The sequence below is a fragment of the Poecilia reticulata genome, linkage group LG14, assembly GCF_000633615.1.
Source record: "Poecilia reticulata strain Guanapo linkage group LG14, Guppy_female_1.0+MT, whole genome shotgun sequence".
NCBI classification, from domain to species: Eukaryota; Metazoa; Chordata; class Actinopteri; order Cyprinodontiformes; family Poeciliidae; genus Poecilia; species Poecilia reticulata.
In genome coordinates, this window is record NC_024344.1 from 27,336,254 (window position 1) to 27,357,346 (window position 21,093).

Below are 21,093 nucleotides of genomic sequence, written 5' to 3' on the forward strand. Positions count from 1 at the left end.
GAGAAACTCGTCCCACAAACTTGAGCAACCAAGGCAGTTTCTGTGACTCTTATTAAAAACTCAACAGACACGAAATGGAAGAGCTACTAAAGCCACATTAGCAGCATTAAATTAAATCACGGGCGATGTTTTCACCCAGTAATATTTACTATTGCTGTTTACTTAACATCTTTTAATACAAAAACATGGTAGACCACCTCAGCTCCCCGACCACCAGGCTTTTCTGGGGGAAACACCTAATTACTTTAAATAAATAAATAAATAAATAAATAAATAAATAAATAAATAAATAAATAAATAAATAAATCTATTTTATTGCCTAAAATGCAGTGCCAAGGAATTCCTTCAGTGAATTTGAACCAAGTAAAGCTAAAACTATTCCACCAGAGGAGTTTTGGATAAAACATATTTACAGACCAAGGTGTTTTCATCTTAAGTGCTATATATATCTCCCCTATATATATATTATATAAAACAAAAGTAAAGACTGTGTTCTTATAAGTTTACATTGCTTCATTTTTTTGATAAACTTAATAACTTATTCTATAAGCATGACAGCAAGAGGTTCATATATGAGACATTCCTAATAAAATCAGTCCAGAACATCAGGGACCTCTTTTATATTTAACCAGAACTCCAGATTATCCAGATTGCTTGAGATCTTTGCTTGGCTCTGGGAGTTTAAGGGAGTCGAGAATGATAACTGACTAATCTCTTAGTAATATCTACAGTAATATCTACACTGCTACACAGATTAGCATATTTCTACAGCTTCATTGGAGTTAGAATGAATCAGTAGGTCACACATCAGTTAGATTACCTTGCAGAGTCTTTCCACTTATCATTGTTCCTCTCCTTCTCCTCCCTCTTCCTCTTCTGCAGCTGCATAGCTCTCTCCTCCTCCTCCTCCAGCGCCAGCTGCTCCAGAACCTGCCGTTCTCGCTCCTCCAGCCTCTGTCTGGCCTCCACAAGCGTCCGAGCTCTCTCCAGCTTCATCTCCTCGTCCTGACGAAGCTTTTCTTTCTCTGCTTTGATCCTTAAATGACAAAATTTCAAAGTAAAAATCGGACCAAAATTACTTTTTCCCTTCTGTGAAGCACTATAAAAAGAAATTAGTGGAATCCACTTACTTGAATTGCTTCAATTGTTCAATTGGTAACAAGTAATTAAATTAAGTTTATCCAGCTCAATACATTATGATCATCCAACTCAATGTATTAAGTTTTTTAAATGAATTCATTAAGTGTGACAAATGACAAATCTAAGTCAGTCTTACTCAAATAATTTATTTTACTTCGAATAATGAAGGAAATTAATAAATGATCTCTTTGTACCAGGGTTTTATTGGTTCAGGCAGGAAAAGAATTTCAGAACTTTATAAATCAATAGGGCCCAGAAAAACTAAAAATATCTGTATGTCTTGATATTGACAAGATTTTGCACAGGTGGTTCTCTGGACATTTATTTTCTGATAGTTTTGTCTCTCCTGAAAGGGATTATTCTTATTTAGAAAGAACAGTAGCTATTAAAAATCAAATTGAAAGTTTTATGCCAAGGAGTTTCTCAAATCATCAATTAAACTCATGTTTTAGAAAATGAACTTCAAAAGGCTACTGATAAGTTAAAATTCGGGAAGGCTGTGGGTTACGATAATCAGTTAAATGAAGTCTTAAAACAGCCTGGTTTATTTCAAATATTCTTCAATCTTTTTTTCACATGTTTTCAACAGGGTTTGGTTCCATCTGATTATCAAAAATCTATAAATAAACCAATCCCAAAGTCTCAAACTGCTGGTTCTCGAGTACCTATGAACGACGGATTCACTGAAGAAATTCCTTGTCACTGCATTTTTACTTAGATGGGATTATAAACTTTACTCAAGTGTTCTAAATTTTTGTAGTTCTATCATTTTTGTCTCTGTGCACACCCAGGTCTGTTTACCAGTTTTTGGAACCCAAGCAGAACCCCTCAGAGTTATTACGTTGACAAATAATGAGATTTGGTTAAGTATAAAAACAGGCTTTTCATGCAGAAAATGATCAAATGTTACAAGCCATACATGTCATACAAATGGAACAGATACAGAGTACATTCACCGTCCAGCGCTGGACCACACTTGGCACATCTTATGGATGAAACCAAATGAAACAAAGATTGTAACTCGAGTTTAGCTTTTTATTCTTTTCTGCAATCTGTACCCTCCCTAAAGAGTAGTCTAATCAGTTTCAGTCTGTTTATGTATGACTGGTGGCAGCTTACATAACACAAACATGGTTATATAAGCTGCAGCGTGTGCATGTAAGCAGAAGAAGGAGACACAGAATTCATAACAAAATGAAAGGTTAACTAAGTGCTTAGGATCTTGTAATTTATTAGCAGAGAAACAGCTAGACCAATTAGACCAGGGGTGCCCAAACTTTTTGAGACCAAGATCTACTTTTTCTCTCATCAGCCAGCTGAGATTTACCACATCACACGAATATATAAAATTGTAAATGAAACTCTATTGAATTATTTGACATGCAAATAATTCCTTGCAGGGTGCAAGGAGCAACAGTCAAAAGGAAACGTTGTGCTCGAAAACAGAAAAGGGGGAGGCGGGCCGGCATGTTGGCCCAGCTGAAGGCTAGGAAGCCACATATTCTGACTCTGCTTTTGGCCGTTGTCCGCTCACTGGATAACAAGGTGGATTTGTTAAATCTGAGGCTGAGAGTTTCTGCAGAGATGAAGAACTGTGCCGTCTTAGCCTAACAGAAATCTGGCTAAACAGCACCATGCCAGACTCAGCCTTCCAGATCAACGGTCTTCAGTTATTCTGAGCAGACCGTGACCAACGGTCAGGAAAAACACGGGGAGGAGGATGAATGAAGGTTGGCTTACAAACTGTGGACTGGTTAAAAGCTACTGCTCTGAGGAGATAGAACTCATGACAGAGAAATGTCGGCCGTAATATCTGCCTCTGTAGTTCACTGCGGTGTTCATCACCATTGTTTACATCCCGCCGGGTGCTAACAGCAACGAAGCATTGAAGGAGTTACATGACACCGTTAGCTCACTGCAGATGAAGCACCCGGAGGCGTTTTACTTGGTTGCGGGGGACTTTAACCACGTGAAACTGATGGACACTCTGCCCAGTTTTTACCAGCACGTCACCTTTCCCACACGCGGAGATAACACTCTGGACTGTGTGTATAACAACATTGACGGTGCGTACAGATCTCTTCCTCATCCCCATCTTGGCCTCTCCGACCACATCTCCATCCTTCTGGTGCCAGCATATCGTCCGCTGTGATAAGATGGATCAGACCAACAAAGAAGACAGTCACTGTGTGGCCCAGAGATGCAGCCTTTGTGCTCCAGGACTGTTTTTAGTGCACAGATTGGCAGGTCTTCAGAGAGGCATCTACTTATGAGGGAGAGGTGGACCTGGAGGAATACACCTCCTCTGTTCTTGGGTTCACCTCCAAGTGTGCTGATGATGTCACCATCACCAAGACAGTGACCTGTTACCCGAACCAGAAATCCTGGCTGAATGCTGAGGTGAGAGCTCTGCTGAAAGCTCGGGACACTGCGTTCAGGACAGGCGAGGCATCAGCACTCCGAGAAGCAATGCCTGCAGCCCTCAGGCTGCTTTTATTGTGAGGGCCAAAAGCCGCATACGCCCAGAAAATTCAAGGTCACTTCACAATGTCCAAGGGACCCCTCACTGCCAGATGCACTCAACAGGTTCTACGCCTGCTTCGAGGATCATAACACCTCCCTCAGCATCAGAGTAATTCCACCACCTGGTGACACGCCTCTCTGTGTGACAACAGCAGATGTGAAGAAGTCCCTCCAGGAAATCAACCCCCGAAAGGTAGCAGGCCCCAACAACATCCCAGGGTGAGTACTTAGGGACTGTGCACATCAGCTGTCTGAGGTGTTGACGGACATCTTCACCACCTCACTGTCACCGTCATCTGTGCCCACCTGCTTAAGACCGCCACTATGGTCCCTGTCCCCAAGTGCTCAACAGTGACGAGCCTGAATGACTACCAGCCTATAGCCTTAACATCGGTAGTCATGAAGTGCTTCGAGAGGCTAGTTATGAACCACATCAAGGACTCCATCGATGTCACTGTGGACCAAAAATCAGTATGCCTATTGGAAGAACCGCTCCACTGCTGACTCCATTTCATTGGTGATCCACACAGCCCTCACCCATCTGGAGAGCAGGAACTCCTACATCCTTCTGCTCTTCCTGGATTTCTCCTCAGCATTCAACGCCATCAACCCACAGACCCTGGTGCAGAAGCTCTTTTCTCTTGGACTGAGTTCTACACTAGGGAACTGGATTCTGGACTTCCTGACCATCAGACTTCAGACTGTCAAGATCCACAACAACATCTCCTCCTCCATCACCTTTAGCACTAGCTCGCCGCAGGGCTGTGTGCTGAGCCCCCTCCTCTTCACTCTGCTGAAGTATAACTGCTGAGCAAGGCACTCCAACTGTCATATAGTGAAGTTTGCCGATGACACAGCAGTAGTGGGACGCATCATGAACAGTGATGAGTCCAAATACAAAGTGGAGGTGGAACGCAGTGCAGTTTTTGTTTTACTGTCCTTTGTACATGAGTTTGAGAAATTATTTATTTACTAAAAAACTTGATGTTTATCCAGATTTCTTTTATTTAATGGATAAGGATAAAATGTGTTATTTATGTAAGTCAGTGTTTCTCAACCTTTTTCGGGCCAGTGCCCCCCTAGCCCTAATCCAGGTCCCTCACCACCCCCACCAAAAAATTTGTAGGCTACTTTGCACTGACAGTTATTTTATTATTAATGTTACTATCATTATTGTAGATATTTTGAATTGGCGCACCGATTGTTTTCCCGTACACTTCGGGTCCCTTACGCTTCTTCACCTCGAGCACATAACGGGGTAAATGTAGTGAGTTTTGCCCTAAACGTATCGCCGTCTGGAGGAGGGGGGCATTCATTTCCATTTAATTTCATTTGATTAGTTTTATCCTCTCGGTTTATTGCTATGTCCACTTTAGTTTCTTTCCTGTTGCTAAATTTATTTTATCATTTATTGACCATCAGTAATCTTCACTCATCACCTGCTGCGCCGCCTAATCGTCATGTGTTTCACATCATGTGTTGATTTTTCACTGTTCAGCGTTTCTGTTTTTATGTCATAATTCACATCTAGTTTGTCGCTCCATTTTATGTCCCACTTTTCCTGTTTCAGAGTTTTGCGCAATGTGCGCTGCGTTTTTTTGTTTTTTTTTAACTCCCCAAGGTGCAGGGCAGTCGGGAAACATGTCGATGGGGAAAAGGCAGACCGACATGAACCTTTTAAAACAACGGAAACAATTTCTGTATTCTGATTATTGAAATTTAAAAGTGCTGTGTTGTTCTATCACCCCCGTTTCATACCGGACCACTTACAGCTCCGTGTTAACGCTATAAAATGAACGCTCTCTATCGTGGTATCACCCATGGAGGGATTTTTTTTATTTAAATGGGTTCATTTTCAGAGGGATACAATGTGAGGGTATCGTGATTTTAGTAATTACATGTTTATAAGACAGATTTTCTGTTGTCCTTCCATGGAAGTGGGCAGCTTTCAAACGGAAATAAAACACTTTTTAATATAAGTTGCTGCTTTGACATGATCCCAGAACTGCCAAAACATATGTAGCCTACATAAATACCAGACAAAGTGAATCACAGCAACGTCATCAGCTGGTGTAACGCTGAACTGATGCGGAGCAGAGCTGCGCTATGAAGCTACAAACACTGAATAGAAGAAGAGCTGCCATCGATACCAAAGTCTAAACTGGTGTTGTTGTGCATTTAAGGTGTAAAGTTTACCTTAGACCAAACGCCCCCCAAAAGCATCCCAGCGCCCCCTTTTTGTAAAAATGTCCGCCAGCGCCCCCTGCCGTCCTCTGAACGCCCCCTGGGGGGCGGTACCGCCCACGTTGAGAACCGCTAATTTAAGTATTTTGTGTTTCTGTTAGCACAGTTTATTTTGAAGGTCTGGCACTTTAGAAAAAGGACATTTTTTGTTTAAAGACTATTTATGTCCATCCGCTTGTTTGTATATGTTTTTATTGTGTCTTGTAAGCCCATGTGGGCTGGGCACTTGCAAAAGGGTGTATGACCAGTGGTGGAGAAAGTACTCAAAAATGTACTCAAGTAAAAGTAAAACTACCACATTAACATTTGTACTTAAGCAAAAGTAAAAAAGTATTGACTTTTAAAAATACTTAAGTATTAAGTACTTGCTGAATGGATTACCTAATCGCTAATATCATTAAGTGAACCAATCGTATTTAATTTTAATACATTAGAAATGTGCCATTTTAATGAACAATGCCACAGATAAAGTATGTTTTTGTTGTGTTTACTCTGTAACATAGTTTAGACTTAGATATTTGATTCTATGCATCATAATTTCAGGGATGGAAACATCTTGTCTCCTGTCCTAACAGCATGAACTTCACTTTTTTTGCCACTAGTGGCTTTTATTTTGAAAGAAATCCAACAGAAACGGGATGGAAAGAAGGTGGGTGGGGGAGGACAGGCAACCAAAGAGTAGTCAAGACCAGCACCCTGCGCTACGTGACACAAAAAAAAATTAAGTTTAACCTTTCAAAATTGCTTCTCAAATTGATCTGAAAGATCCACATTCCCATAAAATACCTAGATATTAAATACTTAGAGCTGAAATTAATTTAAYCAGTAAAGATCCGTCCAGAAGAATCGGATCGTTCCTGAATGTCATATCAATGCAGACTTTGGTCACAACGTTGTCCCATATTTGCGACACCTCAGTCAAAACCTCCACACAATAATTCAGTGCATGAGTGAAAACTTTTTTTCATCGCAGATGCAACATGTGTCTCTATACAGCTAGCTTAGCTAGCATCACGTCCACAGATCTTACCTTTCTTTAAGCTTTCCTTCCAAGTGACGCTAAAAGTTGGACGAAGTTCCACCGTCTGTGAAAGCGAAGCGCTGCTGATTTTACATGTCGCCATATCAATTTATGCAGCTATTATATTACTGACATTAGACAGACATCTTCCTTCACCTCAGAGGAAACCACTGCGCATGTCTGAAGCTCCGCGTGCGAGTAAAGGTGGAGGCGATGGGTGACAACAGACACTAAGTCACGTTATTGTTTGGATTTTACGGCGCCACCTTAAGACCCTGAACTTCACATTTTAACAGAAAAAAAGAACAATGCGACTTGGATGTAACGAGTAACGAGACACTTTGTAGAAATGTAGTGAAGTAGAAAGTACAGATACTTACTGTAAAATGTAGTGGAGTAAAAGTAGAAAGTATCCATTATTAAATCTACTTAAGTAAAGTACAGATATAAGTGAAAATTGTACAGTACAGTAACGAAGTATTTGTACTTGAGTTCAATACTGGCATTGAACTCAATTGTTTCATGTAAATTCAAAGTAAAATGTTCCCTTAAGTTAAAGATTTGTAACTTTTAAGATAACTGAACACAACAAAGTAAGTTAATTACTTAATCAAAGGATTAAGTTAGACTAATGTAAATAAGTCCATAAGTTGAACTATAGCCCAAAAACACTTTTTAGAGTGAGGTTTATCAACACTATCGTTGGGTGAAAACAGCAGCCGAAAGTGATGCAGGAGGAGCAGTGGTAGTCTGGTCACCTTGCAGTCCTCTTCAGGTGTTTCCTAAGCTGTTGGTTCTCCTTCACCTGCTCCCGTTCAGTGTTCATGACCAAGCGGCGGTGTTTCAGGAACTGAGACTGGCGCTGCAGAAATAGACAAAGAGTCAGCTGTGAAATTTTAGCTGAACAGGAGAAAAACAAGTAAAATCTGATCTTCATCTACCTGCTTTTTCACTTGTTCTTCATCCATCATTGGCCAGACAAATTTCGGGACTTCTAGGCTCGTATTAGAACCGTGATCAATGAATGAATTATTCGGATTCACCAGGGTGTGTCCGCTCACCTTAAACATACGAAAGCGTTATTAGGGACACGACAACCTGCAAAAGTATTCACATCCACATTTTGTAATTTTACAGCAATTTTGAATGTACTTTATTAAGATTATTGTGGAACATAAAAATTGCATAAAAAGTAAATATTTTATGCAAATTTAAAACATGGGGCATAAATTTCTATTCTGTAACTTTTACAATAATATGGCAAAAAAATAAAAAATACAAATCTGTCTCTAATATAGTTCCTACTATCCATCCACCTATTTTCTTACACCCTTGTACCCAATGCGGTCGGGAGGGTTGCTGGTGCCCATCTCCAGCTAACGTTCCGGGTGAGAGGCGGGGTCACCCTGGACAGGTCGCCAGTCTGTCGCAGGGCAACACAGAGACACACAACCATGCACACACACACTCACACCTAGGGGCAATTTTGGAGAGGCCAATTAACCTGACAGTCATGTTTTTATTGTTTTGGATTATTTGCTGCTCAAACTGCGTTGTTCTTTCAGCAAATGTCTTTTTTACAATCTGTATAGTCGAGTTTACAACTAATCGCATACTAAATACTTTTACTTACATATTGTACTTATAAATTAGTGTCATACATTATTATAATTATTATACATATTATTTACATATTTTATTGTACATATTAATATTGATACTTTTATTATTATTTATTTATTGTTACTGGAGCCTTGCAACAAAATTTCTTTAAAGATGTACATTTTTAAATGTACAATTGAATGACAATAAAATCTGTCTATGTCTCTGTGTATGTCTAAATTAGTTGACAGTTATTTCAATAATTAGTTCATCACGATTAATCATTTTAGAACTACTCTTAACTGTCCTCCGTATCTTGCAAAATGATTCATACATGCTGTGGTTTTTTTTCAATGTTGCCACATTATAGCCATAACCTTCACTGTTAATATATTAGCATTTTATGTCATAAGGAAGCACCATTGTAGAGAGGAATTAAAAGGATAAATGTTTTATTTAATGGAAATTAAAAAGTGAAATATTTTTTGTATTTCACTCATCTTACTGCAATATTCCTAAATAAAATCCAACCATTGGGAGCCACCTAACTAGTGAATAGGTGGTTATCGTGTGAACAGCATGCAGTTTAATCTCTATAAATACAGCAGGTGTGTGGAGGTTTGTATTCTTAAACACACATCATGTTGACAAAAAAACGTAGCAGAGGTGTAAAACTGAATTAAGTTATAAAACTATATTCCGAGCTTTGAACATCTACAGGAAGCTCTTCAATCCATCATCTGAGAATCAAAACAGCATAGCACAACCGCTATAAGAAGCAAATTGGAAAAAGTTTCAGTCTCTGTGTCAAGGCTCAATGCATGCCACAATGTTTAGATTATTTCTTTTATTTGTAAAACTGGGCACTGATTCCTTCCACTTCACATTACATATTGCTTTGTGTTGCTCTTTTACATAAGGTCCAGATATAATACATTGAAGTTGTGGTTATAATGTGAGAAAATAGGAAAAGGTTTGAGATGTAAGAATACTTTTTAAATTGAAGTTCATGTTTATTGTGCAACACTCAGATATTAGACAAATTAATAAAAGTGAAATTATAAAATTGAAGTCTGAAAAAATGTAACACAACATGTTTGATTTCACTGCTGCATGTTGAGAAATTCAGTTACCTTCTGCTGAACAAGTGGACATTCATGTTGACTATTAAAGAGAGGAACATCTCTTGTTTCCTGTTCCTCCTCTGTTCTCCAAACACAAGCATTAGCAGTCTGCTGGGTGGAGAGACAAATGTTTTCAGTTATTCCTTCAACTTCCAGGAAAAAAACAAACAAACATGACCACAGGAAGAGTGCTAAAAAAAAAGCAGAACAAAGGTTTAGACACAGACACTCACATGTCTGGTTGGAGAGATGCTCCATCTGCCTCCTGGAAGATTTGACAGCGCTTCCTCCCCTTGGGTCAGCCGACAGGCAGCCAGTCTGAGTCTGACCTGTCTCAGGGGCTTACTCAACTGGAAAACAGTGGAAATAAATAATATTCCACATTAATTATGGTCACATTACCTGATAAGTCACACAAAGGGAAATAGTTTGATCCTTCTGGAGGTCAAAAACACAAGAAAAATGCTAACAAACAAAAAAAGTCATTGTAAACTTGACTGAGATTAAAACATGAACTATTTACCAGCAGAAAAAAATTTATCAGTGCTCCCTGGTGGGTAAACTTCCACATTACAGTTTGCACCCATAAATAACTCATAATGTTTATGCAGAATCTGCAGCAACTGTTTAATACTAGATTCTGAGCCTTTTGTTTTCAAACCTGAAACCAAACCGGGGAGAAAATAGCTTCGTCAGCCCAGCTTTGGGCAAAGAATAATCTAATTAACTTATCAATAAACTTTTATTTTAGCTGAAGAATGAAAGATTTCATTCAGAAGAAATTCTTAAAAAATCCTTTACATATTTTATTATCATTTTACTATGCAACTGATTTCAATGATGTTTTCAGTTGAATTTATAATGTGTGGTGCAATCAATAAAAATAAGAGTGTCTCCAATATCAGCAAGAAATCCATCAGAGCTTTCTCCTTCTCTTATGCTGAGGAACCTTCACCTCACCTCTGGAGAACTGCTCTGTTGTGCAGCAGGTTCTGAGTGGATATGCTCCTCTTCCTCGCAGACCTGGTGGGTCAGGATCTGATAATGTGGAGGTCCTCTGTGGGGTATTACCTAGACAAAGACACACATGTCTACCATGAAAAGATCAGTCAAGACAAAAAGCTAAACCACATCATGATCTTTTCAGGAAATTGGATGTCTTGTATGCCATGGTGCAGCTTGCAAACCGCACAGCTACATCTTCTAATAAGAAAATATCACTTTTTTAGTTAGAAGACTGTTACTAAAAACCTAATTTGTTCTCTTTTTTTGTTTCAGATATGAAAAATAGCTGTGAAAATAACAGCAAGTTGTGGCTAGGTGTGTGCTGGCATTTTGCAACGTTTGTACCTGACAAGAGGAGATGTAAAGAGTGTAGTTGGCCTAAGTGCAATTAAAAGTGATTTTTGTTTTCTGAATATGTCATAAGGGTACCAGGAAACTTTACCGGGAACCAGAATTGTTTTCTGGGGCCCATTTTTTACATGCATCTGCCAGGGAACGATCAGATTATCTAGGATAAAACTGAGCACAGAAAAAAATCCCTGGAAACGGGATCACATTTTTGTTTATAGCCTGAACTTATACGGATGGTGAAAAACATTTCAGATTGGGTGAATTTTCTGAGCCTTGTGTTTCACTTTATACTCTTCTGAAGTGATATTTGGTGTGTAATATAACAGATATTTCATAAATATACCAGATTTTGAATAACTTCTGCCTTTAGGTGAGGGTGAAGTCAAAGAGAGTATATCATCATGTCATAATATTTTGTGTTAAAATGATTTACAGAATTTGAAAAATCTGTCCTCATTTATAGAGCACCATCATACACAATGAAAGAATGAAAGATGAAAACATTGAAAAACAAAGACAAAATAAAAGAAGAAATAAGCTAAACAAGACAACACCTGGAAAAGTAAAAAAAAAAAAACAGAAATATGTAGTTAGCAAACATGATGCTGGTTTGAAGGGCTGAGGAAACATTGTTCAATATAAAGTGAAGTAGAGCTGCAATGCCAATAAGAGGTGCAATACTTTCTGCTTTCTTCTCGTTCTGATCTGAGCTTTTTACACTCTGTGACCTTCAACACTTTGAACAAATCAGCCCTTTGGTCTTGTCTGCTATTTTCCAGGACTTCACAGTCAAGTGGGAATACTTTACCAAGGGATGTGAATGAGGTTGCTGTCGCCGCTTGCACGCGTGAGCTTGATGTGTGACTCGTCGTCGCACTTCATCTTGAAACCGCTTCAGGTTGTCTTCATCCTCCCTTCTCTTTTGTGCCTGTAGCTCCTCCGTTAGCAAAGCAAGGGTCTAAAACAAAACACAGAGCTCTGAAAACAACAAGATTATCAACCCTAAAATCAGATTACCAAATGTAATCTGTAACAACAAAGCTAAAATGTTTTAGAATAAGACTGTAAAAAATATCTCAACTTGGATGTCTAAACCAAGCCATTTAGCTTCCATTCTTATGTAGTGAATTGTTGAATTAGTACAGTTGAACTATTTTATAGTAGAATCATTGTAGCAAAAAGAACCATGAATAGCCATTTTCTGTGTTTGTCTCACATTATTCTGGAGGAATTTTGAGTAGCTTTTCTTAACTTAAATTATGCTACCAGAACTGTTCTAGAGCAAACCGGCTTCCTCCTGGAAGCCACTCCAAACAAGCCTTTCTTTTTCAATTTTAATTTAATACTTTTTGATTGGAGCTCTTGGGTTGTTTTGTGGGAAGATCGGAGGCTGTCAAATGTTTTCATCTGGTGAATAACATTCAATTCACTAATAATTGTTTGGACACCATCTTATAACAATTTATAACTTGATAAATAACACCAATTACCTATATATTAGAAAGCCTTTGATCAATTAGTCAAATGTTTTTCATGTAGGGCCTACTTGCTTTTTAACTCCTAAATCCAATCCAGCATTTTCCCCCCAAATTGGATTAAACTAGACATCAAATATCTAGCAAAGTATAACAAGAATGTACTATATATCGGCTGAATTAGTCATTTTTAACACATAAATAAAACTGAGGCGATGTAAACAACCAATATTCATTTTTACAATGTGACCCTCTGATACTGGTGGGGGTTTCACCCAAAGGAGTGTCGATGGTAGAGAAAAATATATAATTTCAGTAAATATATAAATAAAAATGTGTAATGTTGCATCACCATTTTGAATATCGGTGTGTCCCTAAACAAGTAAAATATATCCAGCAAAATTAACCCATAGACAAAAGCCAAACAATAAAGCTGATATTTTCAATTTTATAATAATTTATAAAGTTGTCAAACTTGACGTTTGGGCTAAATTAATAAATTCTTAATGGTCTGGATAAAACCTGTAGGAAAAGTAAGGGCTCTATCAAAACAAACGGGACACTTGGCACTACCGGTCATCGCCTTGGTAACGGCTAAATTAAAGCTAGCTAGTCGCGGCAGATTTTAAAGCCAAACTTACAGCCGGGTGCTCCAGGAAATCCTGTCCGACTTCCACCCAGGCTCCAACCGCAACCACCGCCTGGTTCCTTTCGGCCAACACTTTACTGGGTCTCGAGTGTCCATGCTGGCTGCTCCTGCTCCCCGGAGATTTAAAAGTGCGGTCTATCGGAACTTTGAATCGCTCAGTACTCATTAGTAACCGAAAACACTATACTGCTTTTGTTGATTCCGATTGAATTCAGAAGATTAATTCAACGAGAAACTACTTCGGTGGCTAAGTTGACACAAAAAAGAATGCCATTAAGCTTTTAAATTAATGGAAACGGTAAAAGACCTGATGTGAGGACAAAAGGAAAATATCTCAGAAGATTGAATTTCGCTCATTTCTTCTTGTTTTAGTGCGGAGTTTAGCAAACACCTCACTGCTGCCTCCATGTGGACAGGAGGAGACTGAACGTCTAGAGGATTTCTGAAACAACTCCCTGTAGAAAATATAGAAAATAACTGTAGTACAAAGATTTATTCAAATAAATTGTTTTGTTTTTTAATGAGTGCACTTCTAGAATACTGAAGCATCTTCTGTTCAACTTAATGTGATTAAAGTAAAGAAATCCTAATTTTAACAGCAAAATTATTGACTCAAATATAGAGGAGTGAGTCTAAGCAATAATTTCAACAATGGCATAAAAGACTCTTAGATATTAAGAAGCTTTAAAAATATCAAGTATAGATCCAAGTGTGGAGAAGAAGTTTTGGACAGAATAAAGAAGCTTCTTATCTGTAGCCATTTTGTTTATTTATTTTTTTATTGTTGAAACAGGTCTATTTAAAATATTTTTATTTTAAATAAAATATGTGGACATGAATTGGCATTTTTAAATTGACACTACACCCTGCACCATTTTTTGTACTGTGCCTTTAATCTAATGTTTCCGTTTGATTTAAAATTTATCCTAATTTTATTTGAAGTCCAAAGTAAAATTAATACATTCTTTAGTCTGGGTGTATTGCCAAGAGGCTGTCATCAGAAGTTCAGATATACATTTAATATGCATTTATTTTTTTATTTAGAACTTTTATTTCTAATTTATATTTGTAGTTAAACAATATAACTGTTTACTATCAATTTTATGTTAATTTTTAGCTTTTAACCTTATACAAATTCATACATTTTACAGTTGTTATTCTTCACTATCTCAAAAAGAAGTCAAAGTAAAGATAACGAAGATCACACCAGAAGAGATTTTCTATTAGATTCAAAAATCAAACTCATCCAGCAAGTGGCGCTACACATTAGGAAATTGGTAGAGAAATATAAAATCTCGTGGGAATAGTTTTGACAAATCTGGACTGATTTTTAGTTTCACAACCCATTTGAGGAAAAAAAAAAATCCAATATCCTAATTTCATTTTGTAAGAAAGAAAAAACATAAAAACTAAATGTGGGAATTTTTGCAAAGGTATTCACACAATTTTGTTTTAATTAAAATGAAACCATAAAAAAAAAACAGCACAAACTGAACCCAAGATCTATGGAAGGGTGATCAAATCAATAAAATACAAAAGCAGAACAATTCTGTTGAAGGAATAACTTTATTTTAAGAAGACAGTATTTCATTACCTTTAATTAAACTTAATCCCAGAGTTCATTGCATCAAATGTAAAGGTTACTCTGAATTTCAGAGATACAGACAAAATTGCAGAGGCCATCTGTGCTTCGGGATGAGTCCACCTGACGAGAGAATTTCAGAAAATAATAAAAAACAGATTTAATTTTTTTTCAAGAAATTCTTCATCCCAGTAAAAAGTCTCATTCAGACTAAAATCACCTTTCAACATACCACTTGAACCAGGATAAAATAAATTCTTGTAATAAGAATTCCCTGACAATGCCAACTAAATTCTTGGAAATTTAGTATTATATTCAAATTTAGAGTCTATTCGTTTCTCCTGTTCAGAATTTTTCAGATAATTTGTATATCACTCTTACAAGATAAGTACAAAAAATACCTTGTAGGGTTTTATCATCTTGATGTTGAGCAAATCATTAATAAATCCATGCTGTCTTCAAAAGATTTTTGACTATTTCATGACTTTTCTGGGCATTTGGACCAACTAAGTCAGCTCCGATTCTAAATCTTTTCCACTTTGACTTTTAAAATCTGGTCTGGATTACGCTACATTAAATATAGACTCTGCAACCTGTCATGTCTTTATTTATATGCCCCAATATTTGGAAGCTCAACAAAGCTTAAAAGCCACAGACAGTCATGGATATTTTCTAACTTTGACTCATCATTTTGCTGAGTGAACATAAATGTCAACTTTTGACATGAAGAGTGACATTAATTTCTTTAAAAAATATTTTGTGAAGAAATTTTGTTTATCACCCTCAATCGAATTCAATGAAAAATGTAAAAAAAAATAAATAAAAAAAAACAGTATCAGAAATGTATTTTTATTTTTTTGTACTATTTTTTACCACTATTTGTTCCACAAGAGGATCAATACATATCAGTAAATTTGAAGATATAATTGAATACAGTTATTGTATTACAAGTTACAGTTTTACAAGAGCAGTATTTGTGTGTGGTGCCATACAGTTACCTACATAAGATCCAATAAATAATGTATCATCAGTTTTATTGTCATCACAATAGCAACACAAAATATCATGGTACAATTCTAAGTCCATGTCGCCCAGCTCTATTGAGAAACATGAAGAAAAAACTACAAACATGTCAAAAATTAGCCTGATATGTCATTAGTAAGTAAAAAGAAAAGAAAATAACTGTTGCCTAAAAGACTGATTTTTTAAATACAGTTAGATTTATTTGCATCACAGTGGTGCAGTTGTTAGCACTGTTGCATGCATACATGCAGGCTCTGCATTGGGAGAGCCTGCATACTCTCCCAATGCATATGCATGTTCTCTCATGGTTAGGTTAATTGGTTAGGTGTGAGATTATTTTTCCTGTGTGACTGTAATGAACTGTGCAGGGTAAACCCTGCCTCTTGCCCAATGACTGCAGAAGATAACTCTGTAAGGATAAGCGAGTGTAGATGATGGATGGATATTTGGCAGCACTTTCTGTTAGTCAAATTTAATGCTTTGACTTTGCTTTCCCCTTCGAGGGAATTGTAAAACACAATTTCTCATGAAAAAAAAAAGCTGAGAGAATTTCAACTTGGAAAGTGGAGACTCTGCAACTGGTAAGAAAAAGAAAGGAAAATGCTTTTGGCATGAGCTGCTCCTGTAATTATAAAACCTAATCCCATCAGCTGTCAGAAGTTTGCAGCAACAGCCTCAGCTGGAGCGCAGCCAGATCGCTGTGATGCTGGACATGAGGATACATCCACCTTCACTGACCTTTATTATAAACAGAACAGGGTCTCACCTGTATGGACCTGCCAAGCTTGGTTAGCACAGGCTTGTACTTGTCCATGGTGATGGAGTCAGGACCGGTGACATCACTGTAACACTGGTAGACAACAGCAGCGATGCTGTGGACCTGGCAGTGGTTCAGGACTGATGAAACATCACAGAAAAGAACAAAACAGGGTTAACTGATGATAAAAGATGACACTGATGAAGAGGAAACCCATCAGCGATGAAGACTTGGTTCCTTATGCCAATGAAAGATCTTTTTGTTAGGATTAAGTGTGCTTAGGTGTACTGGCGACATAATGCCCACATCAGGATGCAGGGCTGTGCGTGCCCAGTGAGTGGAAAGAAGCCTAATTGCGCCACATTTCATTCAGCTGGCAGAATCATTTGTCCAAAGTGACTTTTTTTCCTCCACATACACACACCAAGAGCTGTGTGGGGCTTATTGTCTTGCTTAAGGATGCCTCAGCAGGCAGGAATGAGAATCGGACCTGTCAAAAGTGCGAATGTGCAGTCGAAACTGAAGGTGTACAGGAATCAGACACACCTGATACATTCTATTGAGAGACTTTGAATCTTTTCTACCACTCTGTGAGCTTTAGTATCTCAGCTCCTAAAATATCTATACATTTACATCCCATGTGGGCATTAATCAATATTAGTTAGTTAATCCAACTGGCCAAATGGATATGCAGAATGTGCATTCCTGAAAAATATAAAATCCTACAGAGCATCAGAGTCATCTGAAATATATTTTCACATTTAATTGAGCCATTATTGGCTTTATAGCAATTAAACCCTTCTAAAAAGAATGACTTTTAGGAAGTAACCCTAGCAAATTACTGACCACGATGTGCAAGTTTTCACTGGTATTTTGAGGATTTATATTTGGTGATGAGTTCCAATTCTTTGAGGTTGGAAGGCCTCCCTGTCATCACACTAATCTTTAGTTCTTTCCACACATTCTTGGTTTCAATCAATCCAAACCGTTATTAAAATGTACAAAAAATATTTAAATTTTAATTTTGAACCCAACTGATCCAGGTTGGTAGTGTGACTATTTCTTCTAGCAGAAACTGCACAGGGAACATTTGTTGTGGTCGTTAGATATATTAAATATGGACAAACCTAATTCTTTCTCGATCTAAGAAAAATGAATTAATTGCAATAAACAATAATAGCTGGAATTTAGACTACCGTGTTTAGAAAGGCTTAAATCTATTTTGGTAGTAGCATAATACCACAATGAAAAATGTAGAAAAACAAAATAGCATTTTTATTCATTTGAGAAATTGAGGTAATTGTTTTTTATTCAATTAAAATTCCTATAAAACAAATTTAATGCAAGTATTTTTTAAGTTATACTTAACTTTTTTTAAGTTGATCAGACTGCCAAAGAATACTTTGTTACCGTTGACTTTCAGCTTCTTTAGGGCATAAATATCACTGGGTACACAAGTTCATTCTTCTTAACAACTCTACAAAATGGGAAAGACACTGATCTTCAAAAGAAAAGAAAAAGTAACAAGATATTAACTACTTATCTAAGCTTGACCATATTTACAGTCAGCAGTAAAGAAATGTTAAAAACCTCTGGAACTGTTCACTGCAGCTAATACTCAGTTATTAAGTCTCTACAGAAAAAGTGTGTGCCAACTAAGTGGAGAAATACAAGAAAACAATGTTTTCAATCCTGTGAATCAGTTTGTGATCAGAATAACAAACAATACAAACTTTATGCTAAAGCCTTTTATTTATTTATTTATTTATTTAATTTTATTTTTATTTTTTTTTTACAAAAAAATAATTAATTTTTCTTTCTAGGAAATCACTTATGTCAAATATGACCCAGAATATTAAAGAATATTTAAAAAACAGCATTTTTTCTCCACATAAATCCTAAAAGGAATCAGGACATCATGCACACCAAACAAGGCTTAGTGGAGAGGGCAGAGGGTGACATGGGATTTAGGCCTAGAGGCTCTCATATCCTAATGTAATAGTGACAGTGGATGTAAGACACGTAACCATTTAGATTTCTCAGAAAATCTAGAGAAAAACAACAGATTTACAATCAAATTAAAACCGAGAATTAACTGAACAGATGGACCCACAGAATGCTAATCCCTACTTGATGCACAGACAACGTTGAGCAACTCGATTAATGACTAAGACATACTTGTTTTTCATCTCTCCATGTAAGAACTGAATAAGAAACAGCCAGAATAAATAAACAGAGGAAATACCTGCAGAGATCCTAGAGCAGGCATGTCCAAAGTCCGGCCCGGGGCCCAAATGCGGTCCGTGGTCAAATTTCATTTGGTCCGCAGCCTCTGTCATAAAATTAATAATGTCTGGCCCGCACGTAGAATTAATACATCGGGCAGCAGTACTGTTACCTGCATATGGCGTAGCTTACACACTAAATGCTGTTCCTCATTTACCCACTAGAGGGCAGCAGCCCGGGTGACTCTTTCCCCTCAATTTTCTAAAATGGCGACTATCAACAAAAAAAGGAAAGTTGACTGCAAGGGCCGACGGTTCAAGGATGAGTGGAAATTATACTATGTCTAATTTCAACTGTGTCTGCCTCATTTGTAAAGAGACTGTGGCTGTTTTTTTAAAGAGTTCAATGTGAAGCGACATTACCAAACGAGACATACTGACATATACGACAAGATCACAGGGAAGGAACGCAGCTAGAAAACGGAAGCAGCTTGAAGCTAGTTTAATCTCACAGCAGCAATATTTTTGCAAGAGCCCGAGAGTCAAATGAGAAGCTACAAAGGCTAGTTACGAGGTAGCCATGATCGCAAAGTATTGCAAACCTTTCACCGAGGGTGAATTTATCAAAGACTGCGTGATGACTATCGTGAAGAAAATCTGTCCTGAGAAGCAGCAAGAGTTTGCCAAAGTCTGCCTGGCACGTAACAATGTGGCACTCAGGGTTGAAGAAGTGTCATCAGACATCAAAAGACAACTGGGAGTCAGAGGAAAGGAGTTTGACTTTTTTTTTGCTAGCTTACGACGAAAGCACAGACGCCTCTGACACTGCTCAGTTACTTATTTTTTTTGAGAGGAGTGGACAACGAAATGAACGTTACCGAATAAGCTACTTGACCTGAAGAGCCTGAAAAACCAAACGAGAGGAACAGATTTATTCTCTTCTGTTTTTGTGGATGACATGAAACTCCCGTGGAATAAAATTACTGGGATTATTACAGACGGCGCACCATCCATGACTGGCGAACGAAGTGAATTAGCAACACTAATAAGTAACAAAGTAAGTGAAGAAGGGGGTAAAGCTGTAAAACTCCATTGTATCATTCATCAGCAAGTTCTATGTGCTGAACATCTCCAATATGAACATGTCATGCAGGGCTTAAAGAGTTCCGGCCGGGGGCCGGATTTCCGGCTTTTGACCAAACGGTCCACCTCAACCAAACTGTAGTCTCCCAGACCCTTCTAGACCGGAACGTAGTCGGCGGCGACACATCTAAATTTGCAGTACCGTAATTCCGCCACACATAGCGCTATCCTTTGGGGGGCGTTTGGTCGAACATAAACCTTAAATGCACAACAATACCAGTTTAGATTTTGAGCGACTTGGTAAAACTGTATTGTGTAACATTAAACCATGCCTGGCTGCAACTGTATCGATGGCAGCTCTTCTTCTATTCAGTGTTTGTAGCTTTTGGCGCAACTCCTCTCCTGCTAGTAGCTTCACCATCAGGTCAGCGTTACACCGGCTGATGACGTTGCTGTGATTCACTTTGTCTGGTGTCTGATTTTCTAATATTTTATGTTTTATTGAGGATTTCTGTACATATGTTTTGGCAATTATGTGATCATGTCAAGGCTGGTGCCTTGACATGATAATATAATACACTTATATTAAAAAGTGTTTTATTGTCCCTCTGGATGCTGCCCGCTTCCATGTAAGGACAACAGAAAATCGCTCTTATAAACATGTAATTGCTAAAATCACAATACCCTCACTTTGTATCACTCTGAAAAATGAACCCATTTAAATAAAGAAATCCCTCGATGGGTGATACCACGACAGAGAGCGTTCATTTTATAGCGTTAACACGGAGCTGTAAGTGGTCCGGTATGAAACGGGGGTGACAGAACAATACAGCACTTTTAAATTTCAATAATCAGAATACAGAAATTGTTCCCGTTGTTTTAAAAGGTTTATGCCAGTCTGCCTTCCCCCCCCTGCACCTTAGGGGGTAAAAACAAAACAAACAAAAAAAACTACGCGCACATTGGAAAACTCTGAAACAGGAGAAGCGGGACATAAAATGGAGCGAAGAACTAGATGTGAATTATGGCATAAAAACAGAGAATCCGACGCTGAACAGTGAAAAATCAACACATGATGTGAAACACATGACAATTAGGCGGCGCAGCAGGTGATGAGTGAAGATTACTGATGGTCAATAAACGATAAAATAAATTTAGCAACTGGAAAGAAACTAAAGTGGACATAGCAATAAACCAAGAGAGGATAATACTAATCAAAGGAAACTAAATGGAAATGAATGAAGAACAAAATGCAAGAATAAACTAAGAAACTAAAGTAAATACAGAGG

General features: G+C 37.7%; 2 protein-coding genes across 3 annotated transcripts in view; both read right to left on the reverse strand.

Annotated features, from left to right (window-relative positions):
• Positions 1 to 13,926, reverse strand: part of ccdc15 (coiled-coil domain containing 15) — a 19,106-nt gene extending 5,180 nt beyond the window's left edge. The window contains exons 1-8 of one of the 2 annotated variants that reach the window (XM_008428670.2): positions 13,127 to 13,926; positions 11,819 to 11,968; positions 10,615 to 10,725; positions 9,888 to 10,004; positions 9,664 to 9,765; positions 7,870 to 7,989; positions 7,687 to 7,790; positions 821 to 1,036 (exon numbers count right to left, since the gene is read on the reverse strand). In XM_008428670.2, the coding sequence (XP_008426892.1) occupies positions 821 to 1,036; positions 7,687 to 7,790; positions 7,870 to 7,989; positions 9,664 to 9,765; positions 9,888 to 10,004; positions 10,615 to 10,725; positions 11,819 to 11,968; positions 13,127 to 13,300 (1,094 nt within the window). In that variant the 5' untranslated portion in view covers positions 13,301 to 13,926. The remainder of the gene's footprint in view (positions 1 to 820; positions 1,037 to 7,686; positions 7,791 to 7,869; positions 7,990 to 9,663; positions 9,766 to 9,887; positions 10,005 to 10,614; positions 10,726 to 11,818; positions 11,969 to 13,126) is intronic. The other variant, XM_008428671.2, reaches the window with a different exon arrangement.
• Positions 13,927 to 14,681: 755 nt separating this feature from the next.
• psmg1 (proteasome (prosome, macropain) assembly chaperone 1) overlaps positions 14,682 to 21,093 on the reverse strand; it is a 44,673-nt gene continuing 38,261 nt past the window's right edge. The window contains exons 6-7 of the mRNA XM_008428672.2: positions 16,506 to 16,636; positions 14,682 to 14,839 (exon numbers count right to left, since the gene is read on the reverse strand). Of these exons, the coding sequence (XP_008426894.1) occupies positions 14,762 to 14,839; positions 16,506 to 16,636 (209 nt within the window). The 3' untranslated portion in view covers positions 14,682 to 14,761. The remainder of the gene's footprint in view (positions 14,840 to 16,505; positions 16,637 to 21,093) is intronic.